Source organism: Dendropsophus ebraccatus, chromosome 12 (assembly GCF_027789765.1).
Source record: "Dendropsophus ebraccatus isolate aDenEbr1 chromosome 12, aDenEbr1.pat, whole genome shotgun sequence".
Taxonomy (NCBI): Eukaryota; Metazoa; Chordata; class Amphibia; order Anura; family Hylidae; genus Dendropsophus; species Dendropsophus ebraccatus.
The window spans coordinates 24,176,074-24,192,404 of record NC_091465.1 but is presented as its reverse complement, the minus strand read 5'-3'; the positions used below and the strand labels follow the sequence as shown (position 1 = coordinate 24,192,404).

The window sequence follows — 16,331 nt, the reverse complement described above, 5'->3', positions numbered from 1 at the left end:
AGCCAGGAGACATTTCACCACTAAAAGTATCAGTCTTTTTTGGGTGGCCATGGGCCCCCCAGGAGCTCAGGGCCCTGGGCTACCGCCTGAAATGGGCCTATTATGATCCGCTACTGCACACATGCCACTCTATTTACAATTTATAGGGCTGCCCATGAAAGTACAGCACTCCTAGACAATGAAGGGCACAGCCTTGCAATGTGTGACTGGCTCTGACTCTGTCATCAGGTTTAGGCTGGGTTCACACTACGTATATTTCAGTCAGTATTGTGGTCCTCATATTGCAACCAAAACCAGGAGTGGATTGAAAACACAGAAAGGATCTGTTCACACAATGTTAAAATTGAGTGGATGGCCGCCATTTAATGGCAAATATTTGCTGTTATTTTAAAACAACGGCTGTTATATTGAAATAATGGCCGTTATTTACTGTTATATGGCGGCCATCCACTCAATTTCAACATTGTGTGAACAGATCCTTTCTGTGTTTTTAATCCACTCCTGGTTTTGGTTGCAATATGAGGACCACAATACTGACTGAAATATACGTAGTGTGAACACCGCTTTATGTAGCATAAATTAGTTACAGAGAAGCTGAACAGAATGATGTATCACTTACATTGTTCTGTGCAGCTGATCCAGAGATATCCTCCTGTATAACATGGAAAATAAGTAGTCCTCTCCATTATGTGCATGAGCCCAGTAGTCCTGGATATTCATGAGAAGCAGAAAACTCCACCCACCAGCTGCTGATTGGCAGTTATCTATCCATGCTGTGTATAGGTGGCAACTGTCAATCAACAGTTGGAGGGCGGGGAGGGGTGTGGTAAGAATCCGACTCTTCTGCATATTTGGAGAACGGCTAAGAAAATGATGGAAGTAATACACCAATCTGTTCAGCATTTCTGTCACTAGTTTATGCTACTCTCATTTAAGGTGGAACAAACCTAGTGACAGATTCCCGAGTTTGCACACGGTCCCAGGGGTTAACCCCAAACCTGATTATACACTTATTCCCTATGCTGTGTAGTTGCGGAGATCTTTCTGGAATCCACTGAAATAGACCATGGCAGCACAATAATAGGATTATTGGTTCAGCCATGCAACCTTCAACACCCATTCATTCACATTAGTGCCACATAATACTACTTCTACTTACTGGCAGTATCTGTAAAGGTGGCTGTCTAGAGCTAACCTTGAGTACTAGAATCTCCCTTCTGCCCTGGCCACCCTGCCCCTTCTAATGAATATTAGCAGAGTGGGCCTGATTGGTGTACTGGGCATGGGGAGCCTTCGGCCCTCCAGCTGTTGCAAAACTACAATTCCCATCATGCCTGGACAGCCAAAGCCAGGCATGATGGGAATTGTAGTTTTGCAACAGCTGGAGGGTCGACTGTTCCCCATCTCTGCTTTAATCTCTATCTAGCCATGTGCTTACTTAGGCCTTGACTGTCCAGGCATGATGGGAATTGTAGTTTTGCAACAACTGGAGGGCCCCAAGTTTGACACCTGTGTGCTAGAAGTTGTACTTCCACATCGGTAACCCGACTTGTGTTTTGGCAGGAGTACATGGACCCCATGAATGAGTACAATGCTCTGAATGAAGCAAAACAGATGATTGCCGTAGCAGACGAAAACCAAGATCATCACTTGGGCCTAGAAGAGATCCTGAAGTACAGCGAATACTTCACAGGCAGCAAACTGATGGACTACGCCCGCAACGTTCACGAGGAGTTTTAGGTTTCCACCATTCATCCTTCCTGCCCCCCGGCTGGAGACATTCTCTCTGTGGATGAAGAGCTTTCCTCTTAGCCTGATGGGGAGGATCCACACCAGTTTTGCTGCTACTCTTCCTGTGTATTCTTAGTGTGCAGTATTGAGTGGGGGCCGTCGCCTTCCCCCCACCATTTGCGACCTTCATGGCAGAATTTGCACATAAATAATGGCTTTTATTTGCTTAGGTGATTCTCTCATCCTGTTCATACAATGACTTAAAATCACCTGCGGGGCGCGCTCTCTACAGCTTCTCTACGGCCAGTGATATCCGGCGACGCAAAATTTAACAAAAAAAAAGGACTTTGCAATGGTATATGGTGAACCGTCCGTGTAAAGTGTATTATATAGATCATTGTTTATATGAAGATTGAACTATTTATATATCCTGTCTTTTTCTTGTTTTCATCCATATCGGTTAATTCATGTCTAGTCTTGGTGATTGGTAATAGTTAAAAAAAATTACATTCAGAATGTAGAATCAAAAATCAAATGTGCCAGCTATCTATCTGTATAAAATATTTTTTTTTCCATATCCTGAGGAAGAATATTCATTAACTATGTATGTGTATTCAATACAATATATAAAATGAATAATCTTCCTCAGGATGTGATATAATGAAGTGTGCAAAGAATAAAAAAAAAAATAAAAAATATATGTGTGTGTGTGTGTGTGTATGTATATATATATATATATATATATATATATATATATATATATATATATATATAATTACTGTATGAGTAATCTTCCTCAGGATATGATATAATCATGGGTGCAACTGTATTACAGCACCACACAACTAAGTTGTAGAGAGCCGTAATAGGACACTAATAGACTGCTATGGCGCCATATTGTACACTAGTATGCCTCTTATTTCACTGTAGTAGTTTTCAGCTGTTTTGCAACTACAACTCCCAGCATGCCCCGAGCTGTAGTTTTGCCACAACTGGAGAACCACATGTTGAAGATCACTGCTTTACCAGAAGTTGCATTTCAAGCATAATCCTAAATTATGAGAGAACGGCCTAGAAAGATACAGGGACTCCATATATAATGTTCTCCAGCAATTGCAAATCTACTATTTCTATATCCATGTCTGGACAACCAAAGTTTTAGTTTCAGGCATGATGGGACTTGTAGTTTTACAACAGCTGGAGAGCTGTGATTGTAGAGAGTTTTGAGCGTTCAATGTTTGGACACTGACTAATTGCTAAAAGAAATCGGGGGAGAAGTGCATGGCTGAGTGCTTCTGTCTTTAATTTCTGACTAATGGTGCGTTTACACAGACAGATTTATCTGACAGATTTTTTTAAGCCAAAGCCAGGAATGGATTTGAAAAGAGGAGAAATCTCAGGTCTTTCCTTTATGACCTGTTCTCTGTTTATAGTCTGTTCCTGGCTTTGGCTTCCAAAATCTGTCAGATAAATCTCTGTGTAAACACACCCTAAGATGGCCCTATAGACTTATATTATGAATCCACCTCCGTCACATGGCTTAGAGCAGTAGAGAACGTGCTTAGCACACACTTCAGGGTCTCTACAACATGTCACTTTTTTAAGTGTCACTGTCGTTAAAATTTTTATTGCAGAAATCAATAGTCCAGGCGATTTTAAGAAACTTTGTAATTGGGTTTATTAGCTGAAAAAATGAATTTTTATCATGAAAAAGCAGTTTGAAGCTCTCCCCCTGTCATGGTTTTCCTATGGAGAGAGAAAGTAAAAGCAGCAAAACAGGACAACAAAGAGTTCATTTACATTCACATCACAGGCTCTCTTCTCTGACAGTCACCACTGGCCTCTCTGACCTCTAATTAGGGCTCTGAATAGCTCCCCCACTGAGCAATCCTTTGTTCTCCCTCTCAGCTGCCCACTAATCTCGCTCCTTCCCCCTCCCCCCTCCCCTCTTCATAGACCAGACAGATCCGACTGATGAAAAAACAGTCGAGATTTTCTGATTCTGAGGAGTGGATGAGAGAGAGGAGGGGGGGACCTGGGAAAAGGCTTTTTACATGCAGATAATGGCAGATTTGGCTAATAAACCCAATTACAAAGTTTCTTAAAATCACCTGTACTATTGATTTCTTCAAAAAAAAAAAAAAAAAAAATTTAAGCACACAGTATGACAGCTCCGGCTGTGTGTCAGGATGAGTGCTTTGTGGGCTTGAATACAGATGTACTACGAATGTTGGTTAGAAGCAATGCCGCTTATATCATGATCTTGGTATTGCCGTTTTCTTAAATTTGCTTCTATGTGTTCTAATGAATCCATTGATTTTGTCCATCTTCAATCATTTTTATATTGTTCTAGTACACAGGCGTCAAACTACCCCCCCTCCAGCTGTTACAAAACTACAATTCCCAGCATGCCTGGACAGCCAAAGCTTAAGCTGCTCAGGGCATGATGGGAATTATAGTTCTGCAACAGCTGGAGGGGTGGTAATTTGACACCCCAGCTTTAGTGTATCCAACAATGAATAAGTGGCGCAACTTTTTTTTTTTTTTTTTTTAAACCATTAAAACATCTGTTTTGTGTATGTAGCTATTCTGCAGGTGCTTGTGTCTCCCTGGGTGCAGGCTACAGCTGTGTAGTCTGATCCTGCATTCAAGGATTCTTTCTGTCCTACTTCATCACCTTCTGAATGTACGTCATAGAGATGGGTGCTTTATAATGAAGTCTCTGCCAAGCAGCCAGTGTTGATTATTTTACATGTTTTACATTGTTGTTTCTGTCACTAAGTTTGGGTGTATAAGTTGCATCCATTATACCCTTGTCTCCTCGGAGAGAGAAGCCGCCATCACAGGTGTCTGACAGCAGCTTATCCTCCATCTCACCATTCTGACCTGAGCGCCAGGCAGAACCTAAGTATACACATGTATAGGGTATCCGGTATAGCTGTCAACCAAAAAACAGTTTTGCCTGACAGCTATCTTATGCATTGTTTTACCATGAAGATAAATCCATAATATGGAACATACAAGCACGTCCTATTTGAGAAATATACGCACTTACTAATCCCCCATGTGTCTTCCTTGTTTCTCTTTATGTCCCTTGGTTATGACCACCTTAGACGGTCAAACATGCTCAGTTATACTCTACTGTGTGCATAAGCAAGGGGAATTGTGGGATAATTCAGAGAGGAAACCCAATAGTCTCATGATCTATGGGGGAGAAGAACAGTACAGTCATGTGGGTCATTGTACATTGAAAAAAACGCACTTTTTTTGTTACTAACTTTGCTTGATGCTTTATGAGCTCTGGACAAGAGTAGAAACTGTCAAATATATAAGACCCATTGGCAACCAATTTGTTTAGATACATAGATGAAATTCAGAATAGCTGCAATGTACGTCGTGGCGAGAAAACCAGAAACTGTATTTATTTTTATTGATATAATAATGTTGGTTTCTTGTTTGTTCCTTTCACTTCCTTTTTTTTAATATCTATGTGACCCAGCTGACGCCTGCAGGGATAACATGTATTCATGGGGACTCTGCAACTTCCTAGTCCTGACTTCTTTACCCCAGAGTCTCACATAGAGAGCATACATGGCCGCGGCGCCATCGGTGAAAGGAGAATCCCATAAATATTGTAAACTACAGAAAGTATGATGTCATGACCACAGTGATTTCATGTTCTTGTCTGTTTTTTTTTTTTTTTAAACCTTTATGGAGACAGACTTAGAGATGATAGATGACTTGTTTTTAATATTAGCTTCATGTCTTGTATTGTGAATATGATCTCATGTAATATTGTAGATGGGTCCGCATCTTCATTATTCAGTGATGTTTGCTGTATAGATGTAGCAGAGCTGATTATGACATTGCATTGACAATAGGGCCCAGTGCACATTACGATCCTGTGCAACCTCCGTTACCGAGCTGTAATATAGCGCCCATAGACATCTATGGATTCCTGTTGTACATTGCTGCGGCCTGTGCATTGCCTTCTATTACTTATGGAGACATAACTATTTTCTGTCCAACAGTTCTGGCCTGGTCCATTGGACGTTGTATTACGTGAGATTACTCATCTACTTCATAATAAGGTGCTGCATAGAGCACTGTATGTAAATCACAATGCAAAGAGTACAATGACACGCACAACTCTGCTACATAGGTCCTTGGATCATTGAAGGGAAATGTGGCCATGAGAGAGATCATCACTTAGATACATGTAATTTATTTTTATACATCAGTTTAATAGCAACCTATTTTCTATAGAGAACATTGTGCACCAAAGTCATCTTTTTTTTCTGCTTCTGAAGAAATAAAGGAATCTGTATCTCGTGGCTGTGTTAGCGTCATCTGTACCAGGTACCAGGGAACTTGGTTAGTCACAGCGGCCTCATGTACTTGGCTGCCATTATGCACCATGTTGCCGCCCAGGGTGGACATTAGTCAAAGGAGGAAATCTTAAAATAGCCCCTTTCGCCTCAAACCACTTCCCTCTATTTGATAGCCGATGGGGTTCCTAATGTAGCTGTATATTACTTAATTTATTGAAATGACTCCTTACTGCTATATGCAGGAGAGAGGGTGAGAGTAGCTGAGAGTCTGGGCTGTGTACCTGCATTGTGAGTCAGTCTGCTAGCTGATAATGATCTACACTGTTCCTGAAAGGTAAATCAAGGCTTCTTGCTCAAGACAGCTGTCAATTGTGTAAATACTAGTGTCCCTACTGCTGTGTCCTCTATTACTGCAGTGTAATCCCTCCTATTCAGCTTCTCAGCGTTAGTAGCAGAAGTTCAGTGTTCACACACCTTTAGAGATGAGCGAATTTACAGTAGGAATGAAGTGAAGTGTTTGAAGTCTGTGACGCACCTCCCCGGGTTCTGCTGGGGAGCTGGTTGCATTACTATTTTTCACAGTGACTCAGTGGTTGGATGAAAGCAGCCATGTTGTCCTAATGCTATACAACCCTCATGAACAAAGACCATCATCATCAACGAATATAATATTACTGATAGCTCCCTAGTAGGCATTGAAGATGAAGGTATGTCTGTAACCTTCATCTTTGGCACCATTCCCGTGCTGTTTATTCTGAAATCCTCTGCTGGGTAAGCTGTCAGGAGCACTGGGGACAGGAACCCGAGCACCAGTCCGCCAACCAGCCCCTGATTATTGGGAGGGCTGCCCAGTAGGGGGCGGCCTTCAAATATAAATGGATCAGGCAGGCCGGATCGCTGCTTGGGGGTGGTAGCCCTGTCCTCAGTGCTCCTAACGGCTTACCGGGCAGAGGATTATGGGAAAGTATGGCAACAGCAGGGTCTCAGTTCAAAGAGAAAACCCGATAGTGATATCATCCATGGGGTAGAAGAAGCCAGTACATCTGTGTATATCATCCCCCTCATAGTGCAGCCTGTTCAGTCCAATACACTCTTACCTGCACTGTTATGGCAGAGCAGAGAGGAGTATTTGTAGTGCTGTGTTTGTTCGGAGATGTAAGGAAAAGGAAATGCCTGTGTGTGTACTACTGATGAACACATACACTGTGTAAAAAAAAAAAAGGGCATTTTACTAGTCCATATGGCATATACATCTGTGGCAAATAAGCGATTAATTAAAGGGATTATCCAAGATTATGCTGCGTTTACACGGAACGATTATTGTGCGAATTTGCATGATAGCGATCGAATTTGAACGATAGTCGTACGTGTAAACGCAGCAAACGACAAGGGAGAAATCATTCATTTTGATCTTTCAACATGTTCTTAAATCGTCGTTCGCCAGAAATTCGCACATCGTTCCGTGTAAACAGTCGTTTACCGATTTTACCTATTGTGCGAGATAGGCTTAAGCGATTGTAAAACAAATTTTCTGTACAATGTATCGTTCCATCTAAACGGTGATCGTTATAAAAAAAATCGTTACTTCGAAATCGTTAATCGTACGATCTGGCGAATTATTGCTCCGTGTAAACGTAGCATTAGAAAAACTAATGCTGGGTTTACACGGAACGATAATTCCCCCGATCATACGATTAACGATTTTAAAGCAACTATTTGGTTTTTATAACGATCAGCGGTTAGATGGAGAAAAATCGTTATTGCGGTAGTTTTTAAGGTTGCTTAAGCCCATCTTTTACATAGGGTGAATCTTTGAATGACTGTTTACACGAAGCGATCTGCGAATTTTTAGCGAACGACTATTTGAGAACATGTTGAAAGATCAAAATGAACGATTTTTCGCTCATCGCTTGATGTGTTTACACAGAACAATTATCGCTCAAATGCGATCGGTATTGCGAAAATTCGAGCGATGTAAACGCAGCATTACTTTCTTCCAAAATTGGCACCACACCTGTCTTCAGGTTGTGTGTGGTATTACAATTTCAGTTATTACATTAGGATAGATATATGTTTATAATAGGCAGGTTAACATTCCATCACTGTAGCAGTGTACAAGTATCTACTACTCTTAAAGTGATATTTTCTCATGTTGCTACTGATCTTTCCCCCAATAACCTCAGACTGTGTCCCCTTCTTGTGTTATTGTGTTGTTTATTATTAAAAAAAATATATTATTTTATGATTATTATTATTTGGAGAGGTGGCACTAATCCAACTTTTTGTGGTGAAGACTATTTCTAGATTAGAAAATGTCTGGATCCGCTGACCTTTTAGTGAATGACGGGTGACCTGGCTGGACGTACGCTGCTGTGGTCATGGGGAGTTAGGGATTTTTTTTTTTGTGATGGGGAACTTTGGCACCATGTGTTATGACTAAGCATGAGGCAACATTTTCACTAATATATACCAGTATTATACCAGGGTGGATGTCAATTTTCCACCTAACGTCCCCTTACTTTGGGAATGGACATTATTTTTATGGATTCTGACTTTCACCTTGGAAGTGCTGACCTCCTCCAGTTTTTTTTAACTGGTGTGCCAACCAGGGGAGCTGGTTACATTGCTATTTTTCACAGATTGGCCGAGTGGTTGGATGAAAGCAGCCATGTTTTCCTAATGCTATACAACCCTCATGAACAAAGACCATTATCATCTTCTGATTGGTAAAAGAATCTTAAAGGGGTTAATCAGCGCTACAAAAACATGGCCACTTTTCCCCCTCTCTTGTCTCCAGATCAGGTGTGGTTCGCAATTAAGCTCCATTTACTTCAATGGAACTGACTTTGAAACCCCACCCAATCTGGAGACAAGAGAGGGGGAAAAGTGGCCATGTTTTTGTAGTGCTGGATAACCCCTTTTAAGGGGAACTTTAAGCAGGTTAAATGAATATAACCTGCTAATAGCTCCCTGGGGGGGGGGGGGGGGGGGGGGGGCATGTCTCTTACCATCATCCTCTCTGCCCTCTCCATGTTGTTAGCTGTGAAATCCTGTGCCCCGTAAGCTGTTAGGAGCACTGGGGGCAGAGCTACTGCCCCAAGCACAGATCCAACCCGCCCCTTCTAATGACTATCAATGGAGGGGGGCGGCTAGGGATGGATTGGATTGGTGCTCGGGGTCCATAGCCCGGCTATCAGCAGGTTGAATTTGTATATCCCCTTTGAGGGTATAAGGGCTCCCCCTTGAAGTTCAGCCCGTCACATAGGCTCAATTCTCCTTTATCCGCCAATGAATTGAAATGTCAATTCTTTGGGCGGACAGCGCAATCTGCCTGATCATAGAATGAAGTCTATTGGACGGGCGGAGAGCCAAGGGACAAGCGTCAGATTTTGTCCAGATTTATCCGCGACATTTACTCAGTGTGCATATTATACCATAATGGTGTATTTACACAGACAGATTTATCTGACAGATTTTTGAAGACAAGGCCAGGAGCAGCCTATAAACATGAAACAGGTCATGAAGGAACGACTGAGATTTCGACTCTTCTCAAATCTATTCCTGGCTTTGGCTTCAAAAATCTGTCAGATAAATCTCTCTGTGTAAACGCACCATAAGATAAATCGTGCTGATAGCTATGACTCCTAGGTTGGTTTTACACTAGACGAGAGTATTACAGGTATATTTTTGCATCCGTTATACAGATGTGAGTCCTGGCCTAAGAGGCAGGTTTAGTGACCCGATCTGACAGCTTCCATAATACAATGTGACTCATGTGACACCAGCCCAAGGCTTTTTGTTATACTACCATCACGGATTTAGTTCCTAATAGACGCCATTGCGCTATGACGTTTAAAACCATCACTGACAATGTTTTTTTTTTTCCCTTTGTGGTTTCTATCTGGTAGTTTAGGGATTATTGCAAGCACGCCTGACTATGACAACACTGAAGGGACTCGGATTGTGTCATCACATAGACATCAGCAAAAATTACAGCTTTCATCCAAGTTGTTTTTGTTGTTGTCTTTTTTTTTTTTCCTGAATGACATCTTAAAGTGAGATACAGTATAAAGCACCTATACGGCACCCGCCTTTCTGGAAAGTACCGCTATTATTCAAACAGGAACACAAGATCAATACCGAATTTCCTGTTTTGCTAAATATGGAGGACTTCCCTGAGCCGTGAGGGGAGGATAAAGGCTGGCTGTATGTGCATGACGGATGGAGAGCTGATGACCTGGACTGACAGCTGACGACTGGGATTTGCACATGTAATATGGACATTGGGGGAGATTTATCAAACATGGTGTAAAGTGAAACTGGCTCAGTTGCCCCTAGCAACCAATCAGATTCCACCTTTCATTTTCCAAAGAGTCTGAGAGGAATGAAAGGTGGAATCTGATTGGTTGCTAGGGGCAACTGAGCCAGTCTCACTTTACACCAGTTTGATAAATCCACCCCCATTGTCTTCATACATACAGTATCTGCGATAGTTTTTAATGTATAGGCCCCCCTCCCCTATATCTAATAATCCTGAACCAAAGGAGTGATCAGGAGTGGAGAAGCATCGAACAATCTTTAGCTATCTCTGGGAGAAGCGCACACTAGCGTGCTTCACTTTCCAGTTGGCTTTGATATCTGTTAAGCGGCATTGGATGGGTTTCATAGACAATAAATGGAGCCTGTCCATGCCTTCTGTCAGTTTGCGTGGGAGGGCCTGGGTGCCTCCGCTCTCCACCCCTCTCCTCTCAAAAAATTGAAATGTCAATTCTTTAAGTAGAGCAGCATGGAGAGTGATGGTGCGTGAACCCTCCCATTTAAACTGACAGAAGGCAGGATTCGGCGCTGAGTCCACGTGGGGGAGGTTCTGCACGTTATTTCAACGGCAATTCCGTAGTGTGAACGGGCCCTTATACAGAGTTAGGAGAAGTTCTTGGTTAAGTGCTTCACTCTCTGATGCTGCGTTTACACGAAACGATAATTGGCCCGATTGTACGATTAACGATGTCGGAGTAACGTTTTGTTTTTTTTTCATAACGATCAGCGTTTAGACGGTACGATATATCGTACGGAAAATTCGTTTTGCGCTTAAGCCTATCTCACACATTAGTTAAATCGGCAAACGACTGTTCACACAGAACGATCAACGACGATTTGAGAACATGTTCAAAGATCAAAATGAACGATTTCTCGCTCGTCGTTTGATCGTTCGCTGCGTTTACACGCACAATTATCGTTCGAATTCGATCGTTATCGCGCAAATTCACACGATAATCGTTACGTGTAAACGCAGCATGACTCTATGCAGTTGATGGTTCCCATAAATTTACTGTTTCTTCCAGTGAGATGGAAAAGGCAGTAAGGGCCCTATTACACAGGACGATTATCGTGCGAAAAATCGTTAAATTGTTCAAATTTAAACAATAATCGTTCTGTGTAATTGCAGGCAACGATCGAAAAATCGTTCGTATGTCATTGATCGTTTATTTAGATCTGAACCTAACATTATCGTTAATCGTTTGCTGTAATTTCACGTTCGTTCGCTCAAGTTCCGCGTTTGTTCACTAATCGTTTAGTGTAATTGCACATTGATCATTGTTTTTCTGGGATCAGAAGGAATAAACGATCATAGTAACGATTGTCTCTAACGATTATCGTTCTGTGAAATATGGTGAACGATTTCAGGTTAACGATAAACAATCTTGATTTCGTTCGTTTATCGTTACTCGTCAAAAATCGCTCAGTGTAATAGGACCCTAATGCTGCGTTTACACGAAGCGATAATTCACTTAATCGATTGTTTACAGATTTTGAAGCAATGATTTGGTTTTGATAACGATCACGTTTAGACGAATAAATTGTTAGAAAATTCGTAAGAAAAAAATCTTTATTGCGATCGTTTTTAGGATCACTTAAGCCCATCTTTTTGAATCTGTGAAAGACTGTTTACACAAAGCGATCTGCGAATTTTTTGCGAACAACGAACGACAATTTGAGAACACGTTGAAAGATCAAAATGAACGATTTCGCTTGATCGTTTGCTGTGTTTACACAGAACGATTATCGCTCAAATGCGATCGTTATTGCGAAAATTCGAACAATAATCGTTCAGTGTAAATGCAGCATTAGGCAGGGAGTGAAGTGCTTAGCCTAGCGCTTCTCCTGACTCGATCTAATGATAAGATGAGGACCCCAACTGCCCCAAATTTTTAACATGTCTCTAGAACGTGTCAATAGATTTTTAGTGACAGCGCCTACTTAAAGGGGCAATGTAATATTGCAAGTTACCAAAGTGAGGCTCTACATTATACACTGAGCGGATTTCTCAGTAAAATTATTGCTGCTGTAGGTATAATACCAGTTTCCGTTATAAGATACTAAACATAATAACAATAAATGACTGGTGACGATGTGACTATACTATATATGGTCTGTGAGCTGGTGATAGTAACTGTTGGTTGGCGCATTACCATAACTCTTCTGTGTAGTATCGGTATAGCTTCCGCTTTCGTCTCTAACCTTACTCTATGTTCCATTACTACATGGAAGGAGGTGTAACTCTACCTGTTATGACCTCACAGCGTGAATAATGCTGATCTCAATCATAGACGACAGATGTAGCGGTGCAGTCTATCTGGCAGATCTTGTGGTCGGTATTCAGCAGCGGAAGCGACGAGCTTCTTCTGCACATTTTCCTATAGAGCTCTGCTCTCTGCTGTGCAGCCTCAATGAGCTCCTGTTCCATATTCAAACCCCTAGTATACTCTGGTTGTGCCCCCTAAAACGTAGAGCATGAGAAATAGCTGGAGGGGACACTTTTGGACTTTTGGATTCAATAACATCATAGAATCACATTTTTACCACTGTGAAGGGTTAAAGGGGTTGTCCAATGAAAATCTTTTTCTTTCAACTCAACTGGTTTCAGAAAGTTATACAGATTTGTAATCTACTTGTATTTAAAATTCCCAAGTCTTCCCATACTTATCAACTGCTGTATGTCCTGCAAGAAGTGGTGTATTCTTTCCAGTCTGACACAGTGCTCTCTGCTGCCACCTCTGTCCATGTCCAGAGCAGGAGAGGTTTTCTATGGGGATTTGCTACTGCTCTGGACAGTTCCTGACATGGACAGAGGTGGCAGCAGAGAGCACTGGGTCAGACTGGAGACAATCCACCACTTCCTGTAGAACATACAGCAGCTGATAAGTATGGGAAGACTTAAGATTTTTAAATAAAAGTACAAATTACAAATCTGTATAACTTTCTGAAACCAGTTGATTTGAAAGAAAAAGATTTTCACTGGATAAGCCCTTTAAAGGGGTACTCCAGTGAAAAAAAAATCTTTCAAATCAGCTGCTGCCAGAAATTTATAATACACTTCTATATAAAAAATCTCCAGTTTTCCAGTACTTATCAGCTGCTTTATGTCTTGCAGGATGTGGTGTATTCTTTCCAGTCTGGAGAGCAGGAGAGGTTTTCTAAAGGGATTTTCTCCTGCTCTGGACAGTTCCTGACATTGACAGAGGTGGCAGCAGAGAGCACTGTGTCAGACTGGAAAGAATATGCCACTGGGCTGCTGGCCAAAAAAATGGATTGTCTGTGGGATCTAAATTGTCTCCATGTTTGTGCTGGCACACGGCCAATTGACACCCGGGTAAATGTACAACGTCAGGGAGGGGGTATAAAGTTATAGTTACCCGTCTGGTTTCACTGCCGCTCAGTCATCCACTGGTCTGCTGTATTTCCCGCTTTTTTGTGATGTCACAGGCCCGCTCAGCCAATCAGGGGCTGATGAGGGACACCTCCGCAGTCACTGACTGGCTGAGCGGGTAGTTCCTTTGGTATTGTGATGACACAGGAACACAGCAGTGGCTGTGTGGGTGCAGGTCTATCTGTCAGAATAAAGTATATGGGGGCCTCTAAAGACTCGTGATGGAATTTCACTGCCCGACACCTTTTCTCTCAGAGAGATAATCCGCCGCCAGAGTTTTCTGGCTGCGGCTTATCCCTCCTAATAGAGAAAAGGGATGCTTGGCCGTTGCAAATGTTCATGTGTAATGGAAGGATAGGAAAAATAAAATGAATCGTTCAGCTGACATTTATTGAAGGTGTATAGCCACATTTAGAGCCACAGACAATCCCTTTAAAGGGGTTGTTCACAAAAAAAAACTATTTTCTTTCAAATCAGCTGGTGCCTGTGATTTGTAAGTTCCTTCTATTAAAAAATCTCAAGTCTTCCAGTACTTATCAGCTGCCGTTTGTCCTGCAGGAAGTGGTGTATTCTTTCCAGTCTGACACAGTGCTCTCTGCTGCCTCCTCTGTCCATGTCAGGAACTGTAGAGAGCAGTAGCAAATCCCCATAGAAAACTTCTCCACTCTCCAGACTGGAAAGAATACACCACTTCCTGCAAGACATACAGCAGCTGATAAGTACTGGAAGACTGGAGATTTCTGGTAATTTACAATCAATGATTTCTGGGTCGGAATGAGAAAATCTAAAAATACTATATAGTGTGATCTAGAGCTGGGATAAATATAGAGCGTTCATTCACTGATGTGCAGGTACCACCACAAGCACCCCCTCCCCTTTCCTGATATGTTCGCACAGATAAACCACATCAATACGTCCCCGGCAGACGTGAGCCCACCAGCGTCACAAGCATCAAAGAGACGACAGCAAATAAAAGTCATACATGTATACATATCATAGCTATAACATCACAGGACGACATAAAGAGCGGCTCCCCGAGAGGCAGGGACGTAATTTAAAGGGCTTGTCACAAAAGTAAAAGTTTTCTGCTGTCCACAGGATTAGTAGATAACTAGTTGATCAGTCTTGGTCTGACCACTGGGACCCCCATAGATCAAGAGAAGGGGGATCAAATGTCTCCTGGGTGAGAGGAGTGGTAGTGGGGATGACACCTCCACACAGAATGAGTCTAAGCAGCTGCACTACCACTCCATTTGACCGCACTATCTTGGTCAATAGCAGTGCAACTACTACCCCCAGCAGTGTATAGTCACATAAACTACTACTACCCCCAGCAGTATATAGTCACATAAACTACTACTACCCCCAGCAGTGTATAGTCATATAAACTACTACTACCCCCAGCAGTGTATAGTCACATAAACTACTACTACCCCCAGCAGTGTAGTCACATAAACTACTACTACCCCCAGCAGTGTATAGTCATATAAACTACTACTACCCCCAGCAGTATATAGTCACATAAACTACTACTACCCCAGCATTGTATAGTCACATAAACTACTACTACCCCCAGCAGTGTATAGTCACATAAACTACTACTACCCCCAGCAGTGTAGTCACATAAACTACTACTACCCCCAGCAGTATATAGTCACATAAACTACTACTACCCCCAGCAGTATATAGTCACATAAACTACTACTACCCCCAGCAGTATATAGTCACATAAACTACTACCCCCAGCAGTGTATAGTCATATAAACTACTACTACCCCCAGCAGTGTATAGTCACATAAACTACTACTACCCCCAGCAGTGTATAGTCACATAAACTACTACTACCCCCAGCAGTGTATAGTCACATAAACTACTACTACCCCCAGCAGTGTATAGTTACATAAACTGCTACTACCCCCAGCAGTATATAGTCACATAAACTACTACTCCCCCCAGCAGTGTATAGTCACACAGAGCACAGCAGTACTACTACCCCCAGCAGTGTATAGTCACACAGAGCACAGCAGTACTACTCCCCCCAGCAGTGTATAGTCACACAGAGCACAGCAGTACTACTCCCAGCAGTGTATAGTCACAGGGAGCACAGCAGTACTACTACCCCCAGCAGTGTATAGTCACACAGAGCACAGCAGTACTACTACCCCCAGCAGTGTATAGTCACACAGAGCACAGCAGTACTACTACCCCCAGCAGTGTATAGTCACATAAACTACTACTCCCCCCAGCAGTGTATAGTCACACAGAGCACAGCAGTACTACTACCCCCAGCAGTGTATAGTCACACAGAGCACAGCAGTACTACTCCCCCCAGCAGTGTATAGTCACACAGAGCACAGCAGTACTACTCCCAGCAGTGTATAGTCACAGGGAGCACAGCAGTACTACTACCCCCAGCAGTGTATAGTCACACAGAGCACAGCAGTACTACTACCCCCAGCAGTGTATAGTCACACAGAGCACAGCAGTACTACTACCCCCAGCAGTGTATAGTCACACAGAGCACAGCAGTACTACTCCCCCCAGCAGTGTATAGTCACACA

At 42.4% G+C, this 16,331-nt stretch overlaps 1 protein-coding gene across 1 annotated transcript in view; it reads left to right on the top strand.

Moving 5' to 3' along the window:
- SDF4 (stromal cell derived factor 4) overlaps nt 1–6,063 on the top strand; it is a 29,923-nt gene extending 23,860 nt beyond the window's left edge. Inside the window, exon 7 of the mRNA XM_069947603.1 lies at nt 1,564–6,063. Within this exon, the coding sequence (XP_069803704.1) occupies nt 1,564–1,740 (177 nt within the window). The 3' untranslated portion in view covers nt 1,741–6,063. The remainder of the gene's footprint in view (nt 1–1,563) is intronic.
- The last annotated feature ends 10,268 nt before the right edge of the window (nt 6,064–16,331 follow it).